Below are 26,132 nucleotides of genomic sequence, written 5' to 3' on the forward strand. Positions count from 1 at the left end.
GCATGGGCCTCATTTCCAGGATTTCCATTGAAACATGAATTTGTTCTTTTGTATATATGATGACTGGAAAATAATAAAATTATACTGATTAGGATAAAAAAAGACAAAGGAGATGTCTGAATAAATTATTTAGGCAGACATGTTGACTGCAATCAGTTGCTTGTAAAGCCTTAATTCTTCAATTTTTAAAAAGTAATGGGAAAATAAAATAAAATACATAAAAGATTCATAAAACATATCTTTCTCTGATTAAGTACTATTCTTTTAGACAGAAGTAGTACTCCACACCGAATCTGTCTGCACATAATGAATACCTGGTATCACTTCATGAATTACGCAAACAGAATTTTTCTGATGCCATCATGCCAGGAGGCACCAGCAATAAAAAGTGGACAGACAACTCTGGAAGAACAGGATGACTTAGAGGAATAAAGTAACTATTAAGTTTCCACAGTAGAAAGTACTGAGCTCTGAAGGATGAGCACAGCTTCTGTTACAGGCTAAGCTGAAGCAATCAGCATGACAAAAGGGAAGACAGATCCTTGCTGATGACAGGAAGAATCATCAGAGAGAAGGAAGACATAAACAGTTAAGTAAGAATTCCATGCATTCTGTTACCTTCATCTGGGGACAGAAACATTTAAGTTCTGCCATGAGCTTAAGAGAACTGAGTTCTGGACCACAGTCTGAGAGGCTTGGTCCTTCTGCTCCTACTTCCTAAAAGAAGCTCAAAAACAAAGTGGGAAGCAGGTGTTCCTCAATTCCTTTTGAACAAAGGCCAGTAAGCAATCAGGGAAAGAGACAGGAGGAGAAGTCAGGACAGGGTCAGGCTCTTTAGTTCTGTGTTATCTCCTTAAGAAAAGGAAGTTGCTCATCATGTTCCACATCACAGCAATGCCAGTCCTTTCACCCCAGTGTTAATGCATGTGTATTTGTTTGCTCTCTTCTCAGCAACATCTCAAAAACCTGACTACTCTTACCTCCAAAAGGAAAAAAAAGCGGAGACATCCATGAAAATACTCACTACGGAAGAGCCTTAGAGACAGCATGACTGCACTCTGCAGTGGTTGAAACAGCAAAACAGAAACAAAATATTCAATATTCAATACTCCCTAGAATTGTGTAAAGAAAGCCTTTTTCTTTCCTTAGTCAAGCTCAAGGCGAAGTTTACTGCAAAGCTACTACAGAACATGAGTATCATAGCTGGCTCAGGAACTTAGGTAACAATTTTATAAAGAGTTTAAAATTATTTGTAGCTAAAGTTATTCCTACTGTTTTTTGGAGAATGCCTCAGCCTTGAACACCCTGTCCTCTGCATTCATTTATTATATCTTCTTTTATTACAGGTCTTCTTTATAGCACTACCACTTCCTACATTTACAAGGAAAAAACCTCTCATTCTTAGAGATACTATCAAACTATTATCTTAAACAGGTATTTCTTGAATACAAGATTATCACTAACAAGAAACTGCTGTCCATATTGTGGGCGTGACAAATGTTCTAAAATGAGACTACAGAGCAATCAGGAGGAGACTTAATAGCTCCATCTTCAGCTATCACAGTACAAGATCTCATGCAGACGTGTCCGCTGACTGACACTTGGCTAAATCCTCTCCAGGGCTCACGATGGATCTTGGAGCATAGTTTTTGGGACAGCAGGCAGAAGCACCATCAATAACCTTTAGGAGAATCTCAGGAAGAAGCTATGGAAAGAAAGAAAACCTAAAAAGACCAAGAAGAGCATCTGCATACAGAATTACGTGCTGACATAATGTAGAGACTGTATCACACACCAGTTAGAGCTAGAAAAGTACCAAAGGAAGCATCATTTCTGTCCCTTTTTCAAGGCATAAATGCACTCTTAGTGGTATCTACCCACACTGAGCAAGTGTCTAGGCAAGTGCCAAGCAATTTCATCACCCACTTCAGTAGATCAAACCCTATCATCTTTCAGGCACATTAAGAACCAAAGATGCAACCTGAATACCAAAACCAGGGCTGCTGGATGACAAAAACTCAAACCTAATCTGATTATATAAAAATGGGAACCACACTACTCCCTACTGCAAGAAACAATACAATAAGAAAGCACAAAATGGTGGCATAGCTGTCCTACCGGCACCACAGGTTGAAGCTCTAACACCAAGTTTCTCAGCAACCCAAGATCTGGTGTAACCTGAATTAGTTGACTGTAAAAAGAAAACTATCTAAAGAGGAAGAATAAATATGATCTGAATGAGAAGCAACCAAGCTGCTGAAAGGAAAACTGGGTAAGTCATGAACTTCTGTCTAATGTCCTCCTGGGATTGTCCTGAAAGCATATCTCACACTACACAATTCCTGAAAGGCTTAGATAATTTCTCCCAAAGAGTTGCAGATAGCAATCAGATGTAATAAAAGGTTAAACCTTACAAGGTTAAGATGCCTAATGAACTCAACTATGTGCAATGGCTGTTTTTACCAGACTCAATGAACAAACGATGCAAAAAGGTGGCAGTGGTTTGCTCACCTAAAGTTTTGTCCTCTATAAGAAAACTACTACTACTATTGTAGTCAATGAGCAGAAAGCTTAGTAAATTAAAATGAAGTCAGTATTTTTAAGAAGTCTCAGTTACTGATGATTTTGTTTCTGTGTATCACCAAAGCAACGACATGAAGATTTTCAGCTCTTCTGCTCCAGATTTCACACAACTTTCCAGAACAGTTCAACTGCTTTAAAATCAGACTCTATTCTCCAGCGTGAGAATGGACCAAGACGATAAAATCAAATTAAATCTGTCAGTCATCACATAAATCATGCAGCTAGTCTGACTTAGGGCAACCTTCTTTATGGCAAGCTCCTCCTCCCCCCCACAAAAGCACTCATACCTCTGCCACACGCAGAGCAGGTGGCATCTATGAGGAGCACGGGGAGAAATAAGGGAAGCCAGGAACATATGAGAAGGAGGGAGGAGGATGAACTTCAAATTCCTTCCCTTCACTCCCAGTAGCAGACAAGAATGGCCTAGCTGAGCTGAAATGTGGTGGGGAGTCCCCTCAGACCCCTGGGGAAGGTACAGTGCCCATTTCTCACCCTGCATCCATTGACTCACATCACCTCATCCTTCCTTCTCTTCCTGCCACTCCTAACACCCCTGCCTTCTCACTCCAGGTTGAACTGCAGAAGGCACATGGTGGCAGTTGAGGCTGCTGAGGGAAAGAGATCAAGAGCTAAAAATACAAACAAAAAAAAGAAAAGTATCTCCAGAGCCAGTGGCAGCTTGTCATGCTCTCCCATCTCAGGTGCTCGATACGATGTGTGCTTGCCACCAGGTGAGAGACAAGGGTGCCAGGTATGGGGGTTGTGCATCAGAGGAGGAGGTTTTCCTTACATGCCAAAAATGCCTCCCTAGCTGCTCAGTTAAGCAACCCACATCAGCATTTCCTGATGATCATCCTATCAGATTGCACAGCTAAAAAATACTTGGCTCTAGTTATACCAACACATTAAGGAAAAGGTAATAATAACTGTAATGCAAACTGAATTCAAAGAAGAAGTTCCAAGTTATTATTTGTATTGTTATGCCTAGAGTTGATACAAACAAACATTTACCTTATTATAATATATATTGCAGCACACATTAATCAAGATCAATTAAATGGATAGTGTAAGTTGAGAACACACATGTGAGATGCCAAACTAGGGAGGATGAGTAAGATGGTATTAAATTTCCACACCTATGATTAATCACAGTTAATCTATCAGAGCTCAGCCAAAAATAAACTAAGGGTAAAAAAAGAAAAAAAAAAAAAAAGAGAAAAAAGAAAGAAAGAAAGAAAGAGAACCTCTGAGAAGGGAATGCACTTCTCTAAAGGCTTTAGAAATACACTGTCAGCTGAACTGTAAAGCTATCCCAGTGGCACCACTTCTCCCCCAAGAAGATGTTAGAAAAATGAGTCACGCCCAGATGACATACAAAATCCTTAATGCATCTGTTTGAGGGACTTGCTGTGTTATTGTCCTCTTTGGACTTTGAGATTCTCCCTCAAGCCATAGTTTGTTGGAACTATATATTCAGCTCAGACTAATTGATGCAGTACGTTTGCAGTATTGTTTCCAAAATATTTCCACCAGCGCTTCAAATGTTTCAAAAATTAACAGTGGGGGTACTTAGCTATTGGAACAATTTAACAGGGGTTGTCATTGAATTTTTTTTGCTATTGAGGTTGGATATTCTTCTAGAAGTACACTCTAGTTCAAACAGGAAGGGATTCAGGAAAGTTCTTCTGGCCTGAGTTATACAAGACAGAATAATGAATAAGTGAGTCCATCCTGTAGATTTAAACGTCTCAAAATCTGTTTTGCAATTCCTGTGGTGTTTAGGACAGCTTACTTTACCTGCCCCTACTTTACCTCTAACTTACCACACCAGCAGCTGAGCCATCTGAAAGGACAGCATCTCATAACCAGAAGGAGTGAGATGAATTAAATGTTTTGTATTTATTTATTTCCAACAAACATTTCTTCCAGAAGTCAACAGAACTCAACTTGTTTCATGGCTATTCTGATGTTACAGAGATGCATTTTCAAGAACATTATTTTCTTCTAATCTATAGCTGCAGGACAAATAAACTTCGAATATTAATTTCCCTACTCTATGGAATGCACTGAAATTAGGGATCTTTTGAGTGCTTAGTTTATATCACCTGCTCCATAGCCAAAGCTCAATCACTCCATTTTGAACTGACAAAAATGATGGTATCATCAAAAACATAAAACAAACTACATGAAATAGAAAGCATTTAAATTCATCTCTACAGCAGAGATCAACATACTAGAAGAAAAACCAGCTCATTTTAATAGAAACCAGCTCATTTTAATATGACAGATTTTGTTTTTACCTTGGGTCCACATTTGCTGTTGCTTCATCAATGATAAGAATACGATTTTTTTTTAGAACTGCTCTGGCAAGACACACCAGCTGTCTCTGACCAACACTAAAATTAGATCCAGATTCTGCCAGCTGTGTCTCCATTTTGTTGGGCAGATCTTCCACAACCTCCTTCAGTTGCACCTGTTGACATGTCAACATTTTGTAGGATGAGTAACTCTCTTTTAAAACAGCTATTGTGTGTCTGATGACACAACAATAAGTATGCAAGGTTTGCCTTTTATATTGACACAAAATGAGTAAGTGCCAAGTTGGATTACAGAGTGTGTCAGTTATTAGAATTCTAAAAACATTAAAGCACATTGTTAAGAATCTATTAATGTTCATTAAAACCAAGATATGAATCAAAATATAACCAAGGCATCATCCCAAAGGATAATTTTTTCATAAGAGACTTATGTAACAATATACACGTCTGCACACACACATACATAAATGCACGTATGATAGTCTATTTTTTTCCATCAATGGCTAAACCTTTATCAAATCTGATGAAAACACCTAAAACCTAACACACACAAGCACTGTAATGTTGTTGTTACATGGATTTTAAATACCAGATGTACCAGATTATTAGATTTAGTAAGTCACCTCTTCCAAGGCGTTCCACAGCTCTTCATCGGTGTATTCATTGAAAGGATCCAAGTTTTTCCTCATAGTTCCAGTGAATAAAACAGGCTCCTGAAACCCAGTAAAATCAGCATTCCATTATAAATACAGGTTTTATAATGCAATAGGTAATTTAATGATAATCACAGCTAAGTGACATCAACAATAGCACAGAAATATCCAACAAGAAGAAATAATTTTTGAAATGGAAAGGTGTATATTACAACTGCATGCATAAGGGGGATGTGGGGGGGAGGCAAGTGTTCAACTACTCTGAATGAAGACAGTTTACCAAACAGGACAGGTCTGTTTGCAAATTGCTGTACACAGTTATGTCAGTACTTAAACGGGCATTTACATGCCAGCGCTCTGATGCCACAAGCTATATATAAACTTGCATGAAATCGTTGCTATCCTCATGGTATTGCTAATGAAAACCAACAACTAGCATTGTCAATGAGCTCACACTCCTAAATTACTTTAGGACAGTTTTGAAAACCTGTTTTTGAAGTACATAAAGCAGAGAGAAATCAAAGACCTCACAACGCCTTTCTGGTTTTCCTTCTATGCTTGGCTGTGGGTTAGTTTTTTTTTTCATTTCGTACCATAAAAGCCCTTCCAATTTACCATCAGGGCAAAGCAGGAATGACTTTCACCATTTAAAACCTAAAGTCATCGAAGTTTATCTATACTGCCACAGCACTAAAGCAAATTACTTAGAACTGGAGCATTGCTGGGCAAAGCTTTCACTCAAAATACACCAGAGTCAAATCAGTACCTTCTCCCATTCAGGTACCAATATTTACCTGTGGTCGAAGCGAGTTTTGTTCTATTTCAGTTCTCAGTCAGAGCAATAACAGATAATTAATCAAACTGGCACAAATCAAATCACACTGAAACATGTAGTATTTAAGAAGTGGGAAGAGGACTTTTGGTTCAGAACTCCTTAAGCAACAGATCAGTACTCAGTAGTGTGAGTTGCCAGACCTGAGAGTCTGAGAGTCATGCACTGACACGACTTTAGGGCTAAACTCATCTTAATACCACACATAAAGACAAAAACAAGTCAAAAGCTGTAACAGTGCTAATCATAAATGGAGACTATTCATCATGTTGCCAGTCATCTTTAAATTGGATAAATTTTAGGCAAAATGCATTCTTTTTTTTCTTCCTTTCTCCTCTAGGAAATAAAATCTAACTTACACTGGGTAACTTCAGTTTACTCTGAGATTAACCTGTCATGACTTTCTCCCCATCTACCCCTAGTGATGCCCAGCTCCAAAGCTTTGCAGCAAACCAGAGGAGCATTCAGACCTTAACCCTTTTATTATCTTTTAATTTCTAAACCATCTGAGGGCTATAAAAGAATTTAAAGAGAGAACATGCCATAAGCAATATAAGATATACACTTCTTGATGTAACATGCCAATTATTTGCTGCTGCAATAGCCATGTCATTAAAAACCTGTTGAATGAGCAAAAGGGTTTAACACAAAACATTTCCAGTCCAAAAAACAGTTTTCTTCAAAAACACCTAGAAACTAATTTGTTTAACAATACCCATTTTAATACATCATTTGGCATATTTTGAAGGTATTGTTACATTTATTTTCCTTTTCAATCCATTTTTATAGGTTGGCAAAAGAAGAGGCTGAACCTATAAAGTGTTCATAACTATTATAAAAGTCCTAACAACAGACATGCACTGCAAGAGAAGATAAGGATATTTTTTAATTACCATTTCTGACACAGATTATTATTTAAAACAGTCTGGTTTATGAGAGGAAAGCAATAAGACTAACCTGTAAATAATTGTTGTAAAAATGCTTGCAGTCAGAGAGGCAGACAACATTTGCATAGAAAAGATTTACAAACACAACCTTTACACAGCTCCATCCAAGCAAGCAATTAGAAGCCTAAGCACATTTTTATTTCTCCAGGTAGGTATTTAAACTCACACACAAGAAAACTTCAGTCTTGCCTCATCACTCTCTAGGAATGGTTCTGTTTAGCATGTTTTATGTTGCAATTCTAATAAGCATCTCTCTCTCTCTGGTTTTTCAGCTGCCCACATAATTATGAAGATATTTGCTGCAAAATAACTACCTGTTGTTACATTGTTATTCCTATTATTGACACTACTATTAGCACAGTACGAGACAATGCCTATCATACAGTTCACCATAGCAGAAACTTGATTCAAAATCTTCCTTCCTTCTCTTCTTCATACCACCACTTGATAGTTTTGCATGTTTTTAGTAAAAACAGCCTCCCCTTACATAATAAAATAATTTAAAAAGAAGCTATCTACTAGCCTTTGGACACTCAAAACTTTTGGGACTATAATGCAAATCTTATATAAACTTGACAGAAATCAGAGTTCCACTGGATTAAAACAGTTTTAAAACTATGTCATCAGTATACCTGTGTATTAAAAAACCTCACATGTATAATTGAATGCAGTAAACTTTGAGCATCTGTATCATTTAACATGTAGAAACTGTATTTGACCTGCAGATTTCCTGTCTCAGTATCCTATTTTGTTCAACTGAGCTGAATTCTTCAAAATGTAAAAATCACCCATAATTGCTACAGGCAAGGCTTTCAAAAAGCTGTAGACCTTGAATGAACTGATGATCATCTGCTTTCACAAGAAAGAAACACTACACACAAACAAAAAAATTGAATTTAAATCCATATAAAGTTCTCTTTACATACAAAAGATGACTAGTTCCAGTGAGTACTGCAATAACAAAGCCTGCAGCATGCAGAAACAAAAGACATCCTGCATTAGGCAACAATCCAATTGCTGGGGAAGTACCTATTTTTTAAATTCTTTTTTTCAATAGCATACCTGTTTCTTTTTGACTCCTATTCTTTGAGAAAAAAAAAGCCTCATTACCATTTGTATTAGATTCTCTGCTTAAAGCAAGTAATGCACCCCTGACTGCCACCCTGCCAACAGAATAGTACACATTCAGATATAACTCAATACAGATTCTTTTATAAAATAGAGAGATCTGAGAAATAATGCTGAACATGGCAAAAAAAATCCTCTGGTATACAGTCTACCCTTCACTCTACCTGCTAGAACAGCACAGACTAACTACTTTCCAAAATATGACTTCACATTTGCAGCATACATGCTATTCACTCTTCCTCCCTCTTCATTGGAGAGCAAATGCCCATGGAAGAGACCAGAGCTCTCATGAAACTGTAATGTACACAGATTTGGCCTGCTAAGTTTTAAGGTTATACATAACTTTCTCTGACTCAATTGTCTCATCTAAGTAAGATTCTAAGAGAGAAGACCTGTGACCTACTGGATTTCTTTGAAAAGCCTTCCTTCTCCTCCAGCATGAGGCCATTTCCAAAACTGCCTTATTGGGTTTTTTCCCTGTACTGTGGCCTTTCTTGAATTCAGCTTCTAAAATTCATCAAGTTTTATTTATTATGGGTCATAAGGACCTACTCTTTAGTCTGTTCCCCATGTCTTTTCCTGCCTTCTGCAAGTCATGCAAAAGCTGATAGCTCACTTCTAGGTGGCACATTTGCTCTTTCTAAATCTAGCACCAGTCAGTTTGTACAGAGGTGACTAGAGAGGTGAAAGTGGTCCTTCCAAGCTCCTTACTGAGGAAGCTTCAGGCAATGCATCAGGCAGGAATTGCTGCCAAAGGATCAAGTGACTTCTGCTGAAGATTGGTATATACTTACCAGATTTTCTCTGCTTTTCCCCAGACCATAGGAGGACAGCATACAGCTAACACATAGATATTCCAAAGGAACAGACAGGGTACAAAACTAGGAAAAAAATGCTCCAGTCCCCAAAATTGATTCTGTTTATTTAAAATAATCAGGGCCTCACTCAAATAAGAATAATGCCTTGCTACAGTTCCTGTGCCTACTGCATACAGAGGTGCAGAGGGAACACATCCCAGCAAAGCACTTTAAACACTACAGCATTATATTCAAAACATCCATGGCCAAACAAGTCACTCTCTTACTTGAGGTATAATTGAAATTTTCTTCCGCAGGTCATGGAGTCCCAGCTCTGATGTCAGGTATTTATCAATCCAAATCCTTCCTTCAGGTTCTGCCAAGCGAAAAAGGGCTGCTATCAGAGAGCTTTTCCCGGCTCCGGTTCTTCCCACTATTCCAACCTACGGAGCAAGTCAAGCCCGTACAATTAAACTGTGAGCTTTTCAGGATAAATTAATATGTCGAGCAACATTTTTACAGTATCACAGATTTACAGTAGAACATGCACCAAATAAAACTACTTTGTAATTAGCATTCTTCCAAGAGGAAAAATCCTCTCCCCTTAAATCAGTTTGGATTCAGGTGACATTTGTATACATGACAATTTCTTGGATCATAATCAAAGGTGAATGATTTCTCCTTAATGTGTGGTGTCTTATTGCATAAACAAGTTAAAGTGGCTCAATGCATATAGTAATGTGATTCAAGGCTGCTAATTTTTATACTAAACCTGGTTTGCTGGGTGATGTTAGGCAAATCATTTCAGGCATGCATCTACTACTCAACCCCCAAAAGGACTCCCATAAAGCACTCTGGGAACAATGTACTCCCAATTTAAATAACTGAGACTGATTTTGGTTAGTTGTGGTTAAGGTAAAGTACTTTAAAGTAGCAGTAAACTGTATCCATACTTCAGACATCTTCAATAAGTACTGAAATTACAAGGCCATGACATCAAGCTGAAATTCCTTTTCAAACAAAAGAAACAGCAAATAATAAAATCACAGAGATTCAGGGTTTCAGGGTTCTCTTTGCTCCCAAATTAAAACTGGAAGACATACAGAGTACGAAAAAAAACCATAAAGCTTTCAGAAATAAAAGATATAATGAAAAATATGGGATAGATAACTTTAACAACAAGGGGCTAGACCTACAAATATTTCTTCTCGTTTAATTTTTTTTTTAAATGTTGTATTCAGGTAAAAGATTCCTAGAGAAAAACAGTGTACAGCAATGAACTGCATCAGAGAAAATAAAGGGTGTAACCCTCTACACAGATCTTATCTGGCAGAATTTGTTATTTCCTGCATTCTGTTCTAATCCCTACATTTCCAAAAAAAAAAGAAATGAAAAAAAAAATTTAAAAAAAAATATAAAAACAAAAACAAAAAACACCAACCCCCCCCAAAAAAACCACAAACAAACAAACAAACAAACAAAACCACAAAAAAAACCAAAACAAACAAAAAAAACCCCCAAAAAACAAAAAACAAACCAATCAGCACACTGGAAAAAGTTCAGAAGTGTGCAATAGAAAATTAATATGGGTTGAAGATACTGATTTCATGGGGAAGGATTTATGAGGATTAAACATGTATAATATGGCTTGGTGAAGTGATTGGGGTGCAGAAAGGAGGAAGAAAGATGAAAACCTTCATGAGTATACGTACAGACACCAGAGGGCAATTACCCACTGCCTGAGACTCACATGCATGCAGCAATGACTGCTGAAATGAAATTCAGCACAGGAAACTGCATCAAAGTGCAAGGAGAAACTTTCAGTCAGAGACACTAAGTTAAAAGAAAAACTGTAGTGCCCACATTTGATAAAAAATACACAACACACTAAAAAAGTACACTTCAAGGAGCAACTTATGCTGCATAATCTAAGAGGTATTTTCTATTTCTACATTCGGATTCAACAATTTCACCCAACCATTCATTACTGTACTATTGTATATCAACTAATTAACATTTTTACAGTGCTTATTATTAAACAGACTAATTTAAGTAAATGTGTTACAATAAATGATAAAATGTCTACTACTCTAAATTATATCAGTGAAACAATGGAAAAGTAGTTCTGAATAGATGAAGTACAGCTCAGAAAGAAAATGCTGAATAGAGAACACAGACAACCAGAGTTGTGAAAATGAAAGTTCAATTGTTCCTCTGCAAATGTCAATATAAAGTATTGTATCAAGGATATAATGAAAAAAAATATTAAAAAATACACTGATACTTAAAATAAAAATGCAGCTGCTCTGCATATTGTCAAAATCCCACTTTCAGCTTGGCAGCAAATGAAAGGACTATGCTCTTCAACATTTAGAAGAATCTATTTGCATCTTTGGTCCAATTGACTACAGGCTGCTGAAAACTGACAGGAATTTGAAGCAGCTCTCAGTATACACATTATCCATTTTTTTAATACATTTTATTCTTCAGAGGCCCACACTCACAGCCAGTGGCTGTGCAACCAGTCTGCAAAGGGAAGAAAATGGAATACAGCACCAGTCTGCAAATGGAAGTGCCACCTATCAGGAGCCACACGATACAAGCCATGTGCACACAAAGTACACTTGCTATGCTGGGCTCATCATTACTCAAGTGTCACTTGTACTTCACAGCAGAGCTGCACAAAAAATGTGAGATTTACAGCATGTCAGCTACTCCACTGAAACTGCCTGTGACATTGTTATTCCTCAGGCAACCTCCCTTTCATGGTACGTTGTGGGAACACAGCTGCCATGCCATAAATCTGCATGTGCACCTTCCTAACTTTTTCATGTAGCCCCACAGATGCAGAAGCTGTCAGGAAAAGGTGCATTTAACAATATGTTAGCCAATAAGCATTCATGAGCTCCCTGAAACAAAGACAGTGGCGCATTAAACCCAATGCTACACATGCTACCCTTCCCCAGCCTGCTGCAGCAATAGAGGCAGAGGAGGTTAATCACTGCCAGCTACTGGCACAGCAGTGTGCATCTCCCTGGTGTGTCTCTGCCACACCACACTACTTCAGCAAAGTCGTTTAAAGCACAGGGTCCTTCCCAGCCTGCTTTGACTGTAGGGAAATGCTGAATGCTGAGGTGAACAGACCAAAAGAGACCTTAACCTGTGAGTGATTTGCTAGCAATCACCTCCTTCATTCTTACTGCACCCAGACCTTCCCAAACTGGGCCCTGAGGTGGCTACAAGAAAAACTACAAGCACAGCAGAAGCTTAAACTCATTACTGCTGCCAGTGGCACTGCAGCCTCCAGAAGTCTCTATAAGCCAGTGGCCTGAACAGGCAAAAGAGCTCTCAGTGACAGCAGTATGGGCAGAATCCCCAACAGTTCTGGAAACCTGCTTCTGAAGAAAATGCTTCTCCATAATTAAAACCAAAATAAGGAGGAGAGATGCATGGGAGATTTGTTTTACACAGTGGCAGCCTACTGCAGTATTGTGCAAAACATCATAGAAAGCAGACACAAAGTTCTTGGCAATAGTTTCAAGCTAGGCAAATTCAGGATGACGAAACCACAGCATAACTGCTCAGCAAAAATAAATACCCCCAGTCATCCCTCCCTTTCCTGCCCCCACCAAGGACTGAGTCATGCATTGCTAGTATCTCTTGCTTCCGTTTTTAATTTTATTCCTGTCTCTCACTGAGAAATACTGAGAACTTCATGTCTATATTGGAGAGACATGTAACAGCTAAGGAGACAGCCCACATGGCTCTTCTTCTCAAGATACCATTTTTAACTCATTCATAGCTAATTCCAGGAAATCACCTCAATGTAGCAAAGTCCAGTTGAATTTTTGTAACATGCATATTATTAAAAGGGCCACTTGAGGAAATGAACAGGTTTGGAATTGAATGGAAAAGCATGTTAAAAAGGAGGCAAGGGCAAGGATTGTCGAGTTGAACCAGCCTCCTAGGGAAGAACTGCTAATCAAAAAAGTACACCTGCATTTGAAATGTAGCACAGCACAAATTAACACTTCAGGGCTCCATTTAATTTTGTCTGTGGGGGACACATCCCCTGCAGCACTCTTTCAACAGGGAGAGCGTCAAAATTGGGGAGGAGGAGTCAAATTTGCAGAGGAGAAAGAGTTTTATATTTGTGTGTCTTTTGGCTACCAATCTAATTAATGACAAGAGTTAATTGGATTGGTAGCCAAAAGGAACTGAAATAAAATCCCACATTCTGAAGTTATGCAACTGATTTGTACTTCTTTCTTCTATCTTCCATTTCGGGCTCGGTGCAAGGACATGAACACATTCCTTATTTTCTACTGGTTTTGCTCACCTTGTCCGTTGACATACTTGATTTCAATAATGTTCCCTCTGGTGAATCCCCAATTTCTTAATGCAGCTCCATTTGCTTTGGATTTGAACAAATATTCTGCTATTTTCAATGTCTGCCACTTTCTGAAGAATCTCGGATTTTTTTTTAAAGGAAATTTTCAGGTATGTTTAATCCTTTGTTTTGACAGACTGAAATATCATGTTCCCAGACAAATTTATGTCACACTTACAGGAAATAAATAGACTGTAACTTTTGTTGTTAAATATAACTAAAGCTTATTTTTTAAAAGAACACTTACTATTTTCCTAACGTCCAAGTATTTTATAATGCATTTCTAGCACACAGCTTATTGTCAACTCATCATCTTTGCTTAATTTCTGTGAATATCCAAGACAGCCATATACATACCTTTTCTTTTGGTTTAATTAAAACAGACAAATGTCTTAAAACCAATGGTCCATCTAGACTATAAGTGAAGTTAACATTCTCAAATGCTATCATTCCTTCGTTAGGCCATTCTGGTGGTGGATGTTTGTTGGTCTCCCAAGGAGCTTCTTTTTCAAGTTCTGTGTACTCCATCACTCTTTCCACTGATATCATCTAAGGGAAGGAAAGAAGACATACATACATGAACTTCATCCTATGGCATACACTGCAAACACTGCATGCATATAAATACGTGTGTGTATTTTTACCATAGAGATTCAATGCAAATTACTCTATAGTTTTTCTTATAAACAGAGGTAAGAGCATTTGGTGCCGTTCTAGGCTTTCTTTACACAAGTAAAAAAGTGGAAAGAATGGATCTCATGTCCTACTACAGATCCAGATCTATCATTATACATAAAGCCATTCATAAGCATAAGTAGGATTAATTACAAACCCAAATAGGTGCCATAAGTTTTAAGAAAATTTAGCAAAAAGAGTTGTTCTGTCAGTCTTGACTAAGATGACACCAACCCATTGTGTGTTGGAAAAGATAAAGCAAGAAATGAAACTGCCAAATGAACTACAGGCAGACACATGAATGAATTGAACTCCTCATGCTGAACAGGACAATCCCAAAAAAATCACACCATGTGTCTGAGAGCATGTTCCAAATGCTTCTGGAACTCTGGCAGACTTGATGCCATGTCCACTGTCCTGTTCCAGTACTCAACCATCCTTTGGGTGAAGAATCTTTTTCTAGTATCCAATGTAAACCTCCCCTGACACAACTTGAGGCCATTCCCTTGGGTCCTGTCACTGTCACCAGAGAGAAGAGACCAGTGCCTGCCACTCTCCTTCCCCCCACAAGGAAGCTGTAACTGCAATGAGGTTTCCCTTCACTTTTCTTTTATACAGGCTGAACAGCCCAAGTGACCTCAGCCACTGTTCGTAAGGCTTTCCCTCCAGATCCTTCACCATCCTCATGACCCTCCTCTGGACACTCTCCAATAGCTTGTATTGTGCTGCCCAAAACTGCACACAGCACTGAAAACAAGGGTGCACCACCACTGAATGTGACCATCACTTCCCTTGACCAGCTAGCAACAGAATTGAGATGAAATGCTCTTGCCTTCTCCAGGTGTAGTCACCTTTTAATAACAAGGGATTTTTGGTGGATGCCCACCTATCAAAGAAGTTGATGCTAATGATAGTTCCATAAAATGATTAGCATTTCACATCAAAGCCAGATTAGTGAATGGCCTTTCTCTTCCAAGGTATTTCTGAGTCACAGCCTTGAAGAAAGCAACTCAGTACATGTGACACCCCACAGACACTTCCAATGGATGAAAAAAACTGAAAGCTTTTTTCCCATTTCTCAGAAAATCTGTCACCACCAGTTTACTGGTGTGTGAAAAATGCACTGAAAAAGCAATGTGGCAGCAAAAAAAGTCTAACTTCGTTATCATCATTATTATTACTGCTATTTATTATTAACTCATTAAGAATGGCTTTGTAACTTCTACAAAAGGACTACACGTATTTCCTAGACTATGTACAGCAAACTGTAATTACAAGTAACCTGAGTTGTCAACACAACAGAAAAAATCCCAGGTTTATGTATAGCACGATTTTACAATCTATTTTTCTTATGTATTATCTTAAGAAAGTAGACAGGCAAATTAGAACATGCTAGTAAATATTCTGAATTGGTCAAAGGCATTTTATATTATATATTTTGGAAAACACACAACCTTCTCAGCTGAATATAAACAAATACTTCTGCATTTGTGTTAACTTAGAATGAATTAAAAAGTTATAAGCCTTTGCAATAGAATAACAGGACTCTAAAAATGCCATGAGGGATATAAATAAAATTTTAAAATGCAATAATAAATAACAATAAATTATAAATACTAAATACAAAAACATAATTTAAAATCTTCCTTATAGGAAGGGATTAATTTATTGCAACTTTAGCAAGTCGAAATGCAATTGTCTACACTGTAACTAGACAGTCTCCTTTCTGCTGTAAAGGGAGATTGTAAAACTATGAATGGAGGACAATCCCTGGACACAGTTCATCTCAACAAACATTCGAAATCAGTCAGACAAATTATAACCTAAAATAAATTATTTTTCTTTATGACTTCAGAGTGGTGCTTCAATTGCCTGCTAAGGTATTAATATCCTAAGTTAATTAAGAAGAATCTCATCCTTAAGGCTTCATGTCACGACCATGAAAGGAACCAAGAGGGGGAAAAGGAAGAAATAAACATTACCAGGTTTTCAACTTCAGCACTCTGTCTAACACCCCACTGGAATGTTCCCATGAGGGTGATTGAATAGGAAAGTGCCAAACCAACCTGCCCCGCATTCAGAGCTGCAGAAGAAAGGAAAATGAGACTCGAATAGGTACATTGTAATTACACAAAATCTCAGTTAAGTTCTCTTTCATGAGGTTTCATGAGTTCTCTTACATGGTGGATGCATCACAGCCAGAATTATATTTGGTTATGTGCTACTTGCTATCTGTGCAAGGAGTAGCTCCAGGCAGAACAGCCACTTGTTAAATTTTTGGGGTACGTTTTGGAAACATTTTGACAAGATAATCCAAATTCTCCTTGGACTGGTGTTTATCTAAAAACTGAGGTTCAGTCTCAAGACCATACTTACATAGATTGTTAGGTATCCCTGTCTGGCTGAGCATTAGTTTACTCTTCACTTTTTTTTCTATGGAAATTACATAACGCCGTAAATATAAGCAAAAAATTTGTGCAACATTGTTTCAAAATTAGTTATGAACATTTACATCAACTTTGTACTCTTATAAGCCATCAGATAAAGGAAGAGGACAGAATATTTCTTGCCCTGTTTATAAAAGCCTTTACTGTGTTTGGTGGGTCTACTCTCACAAAATAAATGTATTCTGTCTGCCTCAATATTAAGCACGATTGTCCTCTGACTTACTTGAACTTTATCCTAACATAGTCCTATTGACTTCAAGAGAATTACTCTTTATCCAGAGGCAAGGAAAGATTCAGGACCATTGTTTTGACTTGTCTTTTTGCATTCTACTGACATCAAACCTAGGTCAAAATTTGCAGAGTTGTGCAGCACAGAGTGTTCAAATTTTAAAATACACGTGCACATACAAAACTTAATCCAAAGCAAAAGAAAAGAAACAAAAACAGCAAATTAGCACTAATTTTCATGTCCAAGATAATTACTTCTTCCTTCATGTTTTAGATGACTATCTCATTCTAGTACATCTAACCCAATTACATCCTGGATGATGCATATACTAATGACAGTTCATGAGTGACAGTGAACATAAAAGGTATTATTATGAGGCAATTTTCTTTCTGGAACTGGCCTATCCCACTGATCCAAGATATGAGAAGAGTATCCCTAGGAACTTTAGCTTGCCTTTTGACCTACTGTGCCACGTGCAGAAAGGAAAAACGTCGTTAAGAGGCAGCTCCATGGGTGTTTCAGTATTAAAAGCAAAGCCCTGTAGGCCCAGAAGAGAAAGACAAAGGTAGGGAAAAAGAAGAAGATTTATTTCTTATTATTGCTCTGAAAGCCAGAATTTCAGAAGTGAAGACTACAGAAGTGCACGTTTGTTTGCACACCTGGGGATGATGACAGATGTACACCTCAGCCCCAAAGACGTATTTGCAGGAAAGCAGATACAGCCCCAATGCCCTAGACTAAGGAAGAGATCATGATCTAGAAAGAAATATTTAACTAAATTACAGCCTTTAAACAATTAGAAACAGCAACATATGAAAAAGAATTAGGCGTTACTATACATGGTAATTACTGGGTGAATTTCTTCTAACATCTGTACTTACTCTTGGCGAGAAGCAGGGAACCAAAAGCAACCACTATAACAAAAATGGCACAGATGGCATCCAGACGCACAGCAAACCACCTTGAGGTCGTCAAGAAGAGAAACCAGGCCTCTAAAGTGAATTTTACAACGACATAAAACCAGTGGATTATTAGAAAACTAAGCTGTATAATTATTACTAAATTAATTCATGTTACTAATACAAGCTGTCAAAAAACCCCCAAACATTGCCATCTTCAAGTGCATGTCTGCACGGATGACAATGACCAGGATACTGACCAGTTTTCCTGAAATTGTCTAATTTAGTTTTCACACCAGTAGCAACCACAATAGGAAGAGAAAGAAAAACAGTCAAGGCTCAAAGCATGGTCCACTTATTTTCAATGGAAGCCTCTTCTCAAGTCTAGTGGACCCAAGAGTCTTATGCAAAAAGCAGAAGTATATCTGCATTTACTGTAGGTGGGCTAGAGTCTACAGACTTTTAGCTAGAATACATCACAACACAACTGTCAGAGCCAAGTTTTTAGAAGGAAGCTGCACCTGGTTAAGCTCCTGTAGGAGCTACTCAATACATCCATTGCAGCTATACAGAGCTATTCAGATGATTAGATGCACTTTTTGACTTTTGGGGAAGCTTGCAGGTGGACATCTCCACTCTGCACTCACACTCAGGTGTTGACAATTTGGTGCTAAGTTCCATCCCAGGCAGATATGCTACAGTACAAAATACAAGGGACAGCACCAAAAGACACTGCAATACAGAAGGCAAAGTGTTTAAATCCAGGGCCAAAACCAGAAGCAAAGTAGCCATAATAAAGCGTGGATGCACTCAGAGGAATTGTTCCAGGTGCTACCAAGTCACAGCAGAAGGTCACCATTCCAATCCCTTCTGTCTTGCTTGCCATTACCCCCTGCTTAAGATCACTGCAGTTTCAACTGTTCAGTGTTCCTTAGCCCAGCACTGGGAAAAATTCAGACTAAAAAAAAAATCTCCCTTTTGTAAGTAGAGAGGAGGTAAGTATGCTTTTTAAGCCTGATCATCTTGGATAGCCAGATTATGGAGCTTTTGCTCCACTGATCCTAACTGTCTAGGGAGGCACGTTAAACTGCCAGCTTGAGATGGCTCATTTTGCAACCTCCCTATGCAACAGAGGTCATTGTGCACAAAGAAAGGAATCTGACAGTCACAGGAACTAATAAAGACTCATCAGGGTCTGATGACTCACTGTAGAGACAGGCACTGGCAGGAAGGAAACTTGGTCAAACGTCAGCCTTTCAGATGTTTTTCATCTAAAATTTATTTCATACTCCATTCATAGGCATCCCTCAAAAGGGTTCAGAGCAAGTGTCCTGAGTCCTAGGCTCAGGCCTAAATAGAGAGGAAGATAATACTCCAGCCAAAAGTACTGAACAAAACCATCGATGGCTGGGAGAGCCTTCTGCAATGCAGGAAAGAATTTAACTTCAGGAGACTTAAAAGCCAAGAACTCCCAACTTTGTGATCTGGTATGAAACATATTCTCTTACATCAGCTACTGCTGCTTGCTTTCATTTACTATTGAAGAACTATTCAGGGTGAAAACAACTTCAGGAAATCTCTAATTCAGCCTCCTGCTCAAGCACAGTCAGGTCATAGGTCAGACCACATTGCTCCATGTTTTTATGTAGTTCCAGTCTTGAAAATTGACACAGATGAAGCCTGCACCTCTGGGCAATCTTTGCCCCTGCTTGACTGTGCTCACAGTGAAATAATTTTTCCTTGAATTCAGGTTAGAACTTATACCCATGTTTGTTGCTTCTACCACTATGTACCATGGTGAGGAACCTCTATTTATGGCAACATCCTTGCAGGTACTGGAAGGCAGCTATTAAATCCTCTGTGAACTGAACAAGCCCAGTTACCTCCACCACAAGGAAATATCTCCTCTGGATACCCTAACTATCTCAGTGGTCCCTCCAGGGAGCTTGCTGCAGTTTATTAGAATGTTTCCCAGTTCTGGGGTCCACAGCCGGATGCAGTACTCCCAGTGTGGGCCAACAAGGGTGGAGGGGGATAATCACTTCCCTGCTTCCCCTGGCTATGCTCCTGTTAATACAGCCCAGATGATGTTGGCCTCCTTTGCTGTCCAGGCACATATTTCCTACGAGGACTAAAAACCACACATACTTTAAGCCAGCTGGTGTACCCCAAACGCCTGGGTGTGAAAGACACCAAGATGAAGTGTGTAGATATACAGAGGAGTGTGATTATAAGCACTGAAGCCTGACCTCAAAAACAGGTTCATGATCTTCCCAGGAGGGGTATTATTTACAGGTTTTTTAGGGAGATGCACAAAACTGACTAAAAAATGAAAGTGTTTCTATGTTCCCTGGATCTGACCTTTAAACATAGAAAAGTATTTCTCTTAAATGTCATGGTCCTCTTTGTATAGTGAAACTTCTATATACAGTATATTGCCTAAAGATGTATTTTAATATAAAACTAAACCACAGTTTTGTCTTCCCTCACTATCAGGTGCTGTAATGTTGATTTGGTCAGATAACTAGCAACTATAACATATTAAGAAATGGGAAATTCAAAGCTAGAGTTGCCTCCCTGGAAGATACACTACACCAGTCACAAGTCACTGGGCTCAACATGATCAGTGTGTACAATGCTATAACCTGGGATAAACTGTACTTCAGAAAGGATCAATTGGTCTTGTCTGAAACTTTGTAAATCTATAAATTACAACACAACCATCAAATATACTTGTATGTCTTACAACAGAGGAAATTAAATCTTACCTAACAAACACAGAACGGTAAACTCGCATTCTGCTATATGTTGAAGAACATTGTAATAGAGAACATTTAAATAACAGAAGTCAAAGAATCACAGTGCAAACCTGAATTGTATTACTTATGCTTGCAGAATACCAATATTTCACACCTTCCAATTATATTAGCTCCATATTTTAAATTTAAGCCTTGAAAGCTGCTCAAAGTAAAAAAGTAAGTTAAGATTTAAGCTTTTCCAATATTATTTATACTAACATTATCTGTCCATTCCTAATGTACTCCTTAGTATCAAATGCTGTGTAATATGGCTTGTTTCCTCCACATCTCTCTCCGCCCTCCCCTTTCCTCTTCCCTTTTCTTAAAGTTGGAATCCAGGGAAGTGTTAAAAATTATTCTTTAAGTATTCTTATCAGGCATACTTTCAAATGTTTATCTTATACATTGTTAAAATATATGCTTGGGTATTCTAAATTATATTACAGCCCAAAGTAAACTCTCTAAATCTAGACAGATACTGTTTTTGTTCTAATACAGGAATTTTACCCTAAAGAGACAAATGCACAGCTCCTACTGATTCTAATGCACGTTATATACATGTCGCTGAGGGCATAAGATATTTCCCTCCTACAGTGCAAAGTATTTGATTTTTCACATCAGCTCATCACAAACCTGAGTGGAGGTCTTGGTGTGCATCAAATAATTTTTGAAATCTTTCCTCTGCTTTCAAAGCCCGAATAGTCCAAAGCCCCTGGAGGGATGACGACAAGTGGGAGAACACTGGACTTCGAGCTACAAAGGGAAATGAGAGATAACTTAACAATAGCTGAAGGACAACATTTAATTCTTTTTGTACCACACTAATCTTTAATCCTACCACTTTATATTTAACCATACAAACTACTCTACTGCATCTTTTTAGAATAAATATGCAATATCTTTAACTACTGTCCTCTTACTCATTAGAATCAGACAGCCAGGCAGATTAATTTATACAAAAATGTCTTACATTTTTAACAACAGCTGTCACTGAAGAAATTCTCTGAGCTTTGTTAATGGCATTAGGCACCCATGTTTGTTATTCATAATGCTTAATATTCCATATCATAGTCAAGCTAAAGTCAGGCACAGGAGTCAGATAAGGTCAGAAATACCATTAGTATATGCATGCAAGGTCCCAAAGACCAGCAGCTTAGCATGTTCTTAACTAGCTTTACTTACAGACAGTTAACTGACATACCCTAGATTTATCATTATGCAAAACAGGAGTTAAGCATGTAATTCACTAGTTGAGAATGAAGGCAATAAGGAAGTTATTTGCATAGCAAAAGAAAAAAAAATCTTTGATGGACTGTCTATAAAATACTAGCATTTCATAGAATAATAAGTAGGGTTCAAACTAACATTAAGTCCCGCCAAACTACATACTTGTGGATTCTAGACGTTTAATATCTCTTGAAGTGTCTAAGAAATATCGTCGAAGAAAAATGAAAAGAATAAATAGTGGAATTAAGGGGATGAGTATCCAAGGAATCACTGCCACAGCCACAGCCACCACACCAAAAATCTGTAGGAGAGTCTGGAGTACAATAGAAACAAAATAAAAAACTCTTTGCCAGAAGAATTTAATTTAGAACAAGTATAAAACTATTTAACACCATTGAAATACTTAAATATTTAAACATAACTACCACATTCAAGAGCAGATGCATTGTATAACATATGAGCAACATCTATTTTTATGCAACTTGAAAAATTTACAGTAATACCTAAATTGACTATTTTTGCAGTTCATGGTTTTCTTCCACATTATTCGTTCTTTAAAATATGTCTTTAAAAAGCTGGTGGACTGAAAATTAGTGCCTTTCTTTATAGACTATTTTGTGACTGCTATAATAAAGTAATAAATTATCAATGTAATGGACAACTAATCTTTAACGGACCCTAGCTACTTGGTGAATCAAGGATATGTTTTTTCACTCCTGCTAAAAAGAAACTGGTGAAAAACTGGCTTTCAACTTGAGTTGAAAGACTTGACAGTTGGAAGAGAAACTTTCAACATAGGCTTGCAATGTTTTCCTAAACACAACACTGTACCATTTAGAAAGGAAAACCAGAATGGGAAAACGTGGGCTTTCTCTTCTCAAACGACTGCATTGTGAAATGCTACAAATAAGAAGAAAATGTTACACACTGCAGGAAGTGTCACAAAAGGGTGGTTCTACCAGGTTTACTAGAGTTTGATGTAACAGCTGAGGTAAACCTGACTTCACTCTTAGGAAACTAGATATAACAAGGAAAACTTTGTTGCTTAGGACAGAGGATTCTGGCCCAGCTTTCTGAATTAAATCCCCCATTTCCTTCAGATGTCTTCAAATCTTCCATCAAACTTTCAGTTTGAATACACAGTCAAAATCATCATCTGCACACAAATATCTTTCAGAACCCAGCTCTGAATGTATGGCAGGAATCCTGGTATACTGTAATTAGGGTGTGCCCATTTGCTACTTAAAAAGGGGGGAAAAAACTCCAACCCACACAAAGATAAACCCATACTGTACCAAAACCAGACAACTGAAATCCTAGCTCAAGATTAAATTCCTCTATTATTCTCATTAACATATTCCTTAGAAATTACAATCTTTTCTAAAAAATTTTCATTTTATGACTGTAGAGCAGCCACCTTCTTCATCATCACATACAACACACACAGAAGTGGATTACAGCTGAATTTTGTGGCTGCATGATTTTTACATTCCAAAATGTGCTAGCAACCACTGGGTGCCAGAAATGCATGTATTGCAGCAAAAATGCTTCTGGTCCCTTCAACTTTTCCAACTCAGTGCACACATAAGCAACACAACAGCTACGGATGAAAACCCAGAGAGCTACCTGGGTTTTCAAACACTTTCAGCAGAAGTGTCTATGAAACATTGCATTTCCTGCTGCACTTCTGGTAGCACACTAAAGCCAAAACCAAGTACAACCCTTACCCCTAAATTTGCTTTTTTTTCCTTCAGGCTTCTCTGACTTTACCCTAATTTGACCTGACCAAAGAGTAAACCACACACCTTACACATTACAAGTGCATGAGTCAGCTGTAGGCTTAGAGGTCTTAGTTCATAAAAGGTTTATCAGCATAATAGCCCCCATCTCATAGATCCTGAAAGCACATTTTAGGGTCTCATAACTCTATTAAGGAAAATTTCTAAAAGGTAGGCATGGGAAAGGAGTTCTGGAGGAAGTTGCATTACCACTACTCTGCTCATCAGTGGGTTAAGGTGTTGATAGCATCATGTTGTTTGACCTTCCAGATACACACAGCAGATCATAAACATTTTACCTAGATTTCATCAGGGGGAGGTAAGGTGGCAATGAGAGTGCACAGTGTTTCTTTCACCTGGATCAATTATGCACATGGCTGTGTCAGCACCAAGCAAAACAAAGCATCCTGGCTCCTCACCAGCACTGCCATCAGCCCTTCTCTACCTTCTACTCCTCTGGCATTCTTCAGAACCCTGTAAACATACTTCCTTTTTATCATGGGGTGAGGAGAAAGGACATAAAGATTCCTGACCTCCTACAAATTTTCTCCTGTCCATATCTCCACTTTCTCAGTAATGCTCATTATCTCTGCCAAGCCTGCCAGCCATCCACATGCCAGCTAGTTTCTAAAGGTTCCCTCACCTCCATCCTTATCAGCAGAGACTCAAGTCTATTCCTCCCTTCCTGTTCCAAACTCACTCTGGGAATCTGCTTTATACACCTGCTGCCTTCTCCCTCCTCACTTCCTAGACAGTCACAAAAAAGCTGTTTCTGAAGTACACAGTCTCCTCATAACATCAGCCACAAATCTGAAGTCAAATGTTGAGGAAAATGCTTCAAGGAAAAGAATTCTGAGGAAAACAAATGCTTCTTAATAAAAAAATAAAGAAGCCAAACTAAAGTTTTAGTGATGATAATCAACAGTATGTTGCAAAGTGCCAGTGGGGGTGGGAGTGGGAGTAAAACTATTAAGATCCAGCTCATGTAAACAAACCCTTGCTATGGCAGAAATACAGGGAAGGAAAAGATGGTTAGGATGACTAAAGTAAAAATCTGACACCGCCTTTGGAAGGAATTTTAGATGAGCCTGCACCACCTTATCATTATAAAAATTTATGATAGGGTGGATCAGTCATGTGTGTTGTTTTTTTTGAAAACCAAACTTGCATATAAATTAACTCTTAATGAAGTAGTCTGAAAGCCAGACACAACCATTTGCAGACTGTAATCATGTAGCCACTGCATGAGGTAAGGCAAAGGTTCTAGCTCCTGAATTTCACAAGAGACAACCAACCTTTGCAGCTGGAGACTGCCCCAACTTCTACCAGATTCACTGTGTGCAAGCTGCAGGACCCAAGATAATCAGCAGGCTGACAATAATGGTAACATGAGTTACCATGCTGGACTTCTCATGGCAGAATCAGCTTACAATGGGAAGTTGCATCAAAATTTGGAGATTTTCTTACATAAAAGAAATATGGTCCACAAACCCAGCACCTTTTAATGTATTTCTTAATTTTAGCATTCAAAATGCACGGCTGTTTAGAAAGTAACAGTCAAACTGAAAAAAAAAAAAAAAAAAAAAAAGAAGAAAAGCAACCAAAACAAAATCACAGGAGCTGATGAACTACATTTTACAGCTATCTGCACAGTATTTGAAACAAGGCTACCTTGCATAAAAGACAACTGATGCACTGGCTACCAAGACCAAAAAGACCTGGATAGTTTCAGGAGAAGACCAGTGCTTCCAAATGGAGACATAGTGTCCAATGTCCACTTTCAAACCTGCTTCCGTTTCCCTGGAGAAAGATCGATCTCCCACACACAGCCTGCATACAGTCTATCTCTAGAGTACAGAAAAGCACATCTTGTTTCTGTTGGAAGTTATCCTCTTGCTTACAAGAGTCCTGAGAGATTTTCCTCATTATTTGGTCAGTCACTCCATTTACTGTGGCTTTTTTTTTCCTTAAAAATCTCCTCTTTTACTGCATCAGGCATGCCCAACTATAACCCCCTGGGGAAATGAATGCTCTGATCAGCACGTTCACTTGTGAAACATGCTTTCCCTTCATCATCTGATGACCTACTTCTCCACTATTCTTACAGGTGCTGAGAGTGATATTCTGGAGTTTCTATCTCAAACAGGTCTTGATCTAGGAGTAGCAGGTATTTCTGTGGTACCACAACCACAGAACAGAAAAACATGGTATAGGACCTTCTACCACAGGAACCACACTATTCTGGACTTGCAGTTGTTGACCTGGTAGGATCTCTAATCAATGAGAGGAGTCCAGTGGATGGGATGTGAAACTTGGAAACCTCATTGTGGGAGTCTAGATGTGGCCTACATAGTGAAACTCCTGTCCTAGTTTAGAAGTGCAAAAAGTGACGAACAGAATAGTAAAATTGTTTAGACACTAAGATCATAGA

The 26,132-nt window shown here is 38.3% G+C and overlaps 1 protein-coding gene across 2 annotated transcripts in view; it reads right to left on the bottom strand.

Annotated features, from left to right (window-relative positions):
- The window catches only part of ABCC4 (ATP binding cassette subfamily C member 4 (PEL blood group)), a 141,555-nt gene that overhangs the window by 25,088 nt on the left and 90,335 nt on the right, over window positions 1-26,132 (bottom strand). For both annotated transcript variants that reach the window (XM_014881347.2, XM_088159824.1), the window contains exons 21-28: window positions 22,086-22,236; window positions 21,330-21,449; window positions 17,881-17,991; window positions 16,306-16,406; window positions 14,006-14,197; window positions 9,546-9,701; window positions 5,525-5,614; window positions 4,884-5,056 (exon numbers count right to left, since the gene is read on the bottom strand). In XM_014881347.2, coding sequence (XP_014736833.1) covers window positions 4,884-5,056; window positions 5,525-5,614; window positions 9,546-9,701; window positions 14,006-14,197; window positions 16,306-16,406; window positions 17,881-17,991; window positions 21,330-21,449; window positions 22,086-22,236 — 1,094 coding nt within the window. The remainder of the gene's footprint in view (window positions 1-4,883; window positions 5,057-5,524; window positions 5,615-9,545; window positions 9,702-14,005; window positions 14,198-16,305; window positions 16,407-17,880; window positions 17,992-21,329; window positions 21,450-22,085; window positions 22,237-26,132) is intronic.

The sequence above is a fragment of the Sturnus vulgaris genome, chromosome 2 (genome assembly GCF_052056855.1).
Source record: "Sturnus vulgaris isolate bStuVul1 chromosome 2, bStuVul1.hap1, whole genome shotgun sequence".
NCBI classification, from domain to species: Eukaryota; Metazoa; Chordata; class Aves; order Passeriformes; family Sturnidae; genus Sturnus; species Sturnus vulgaris.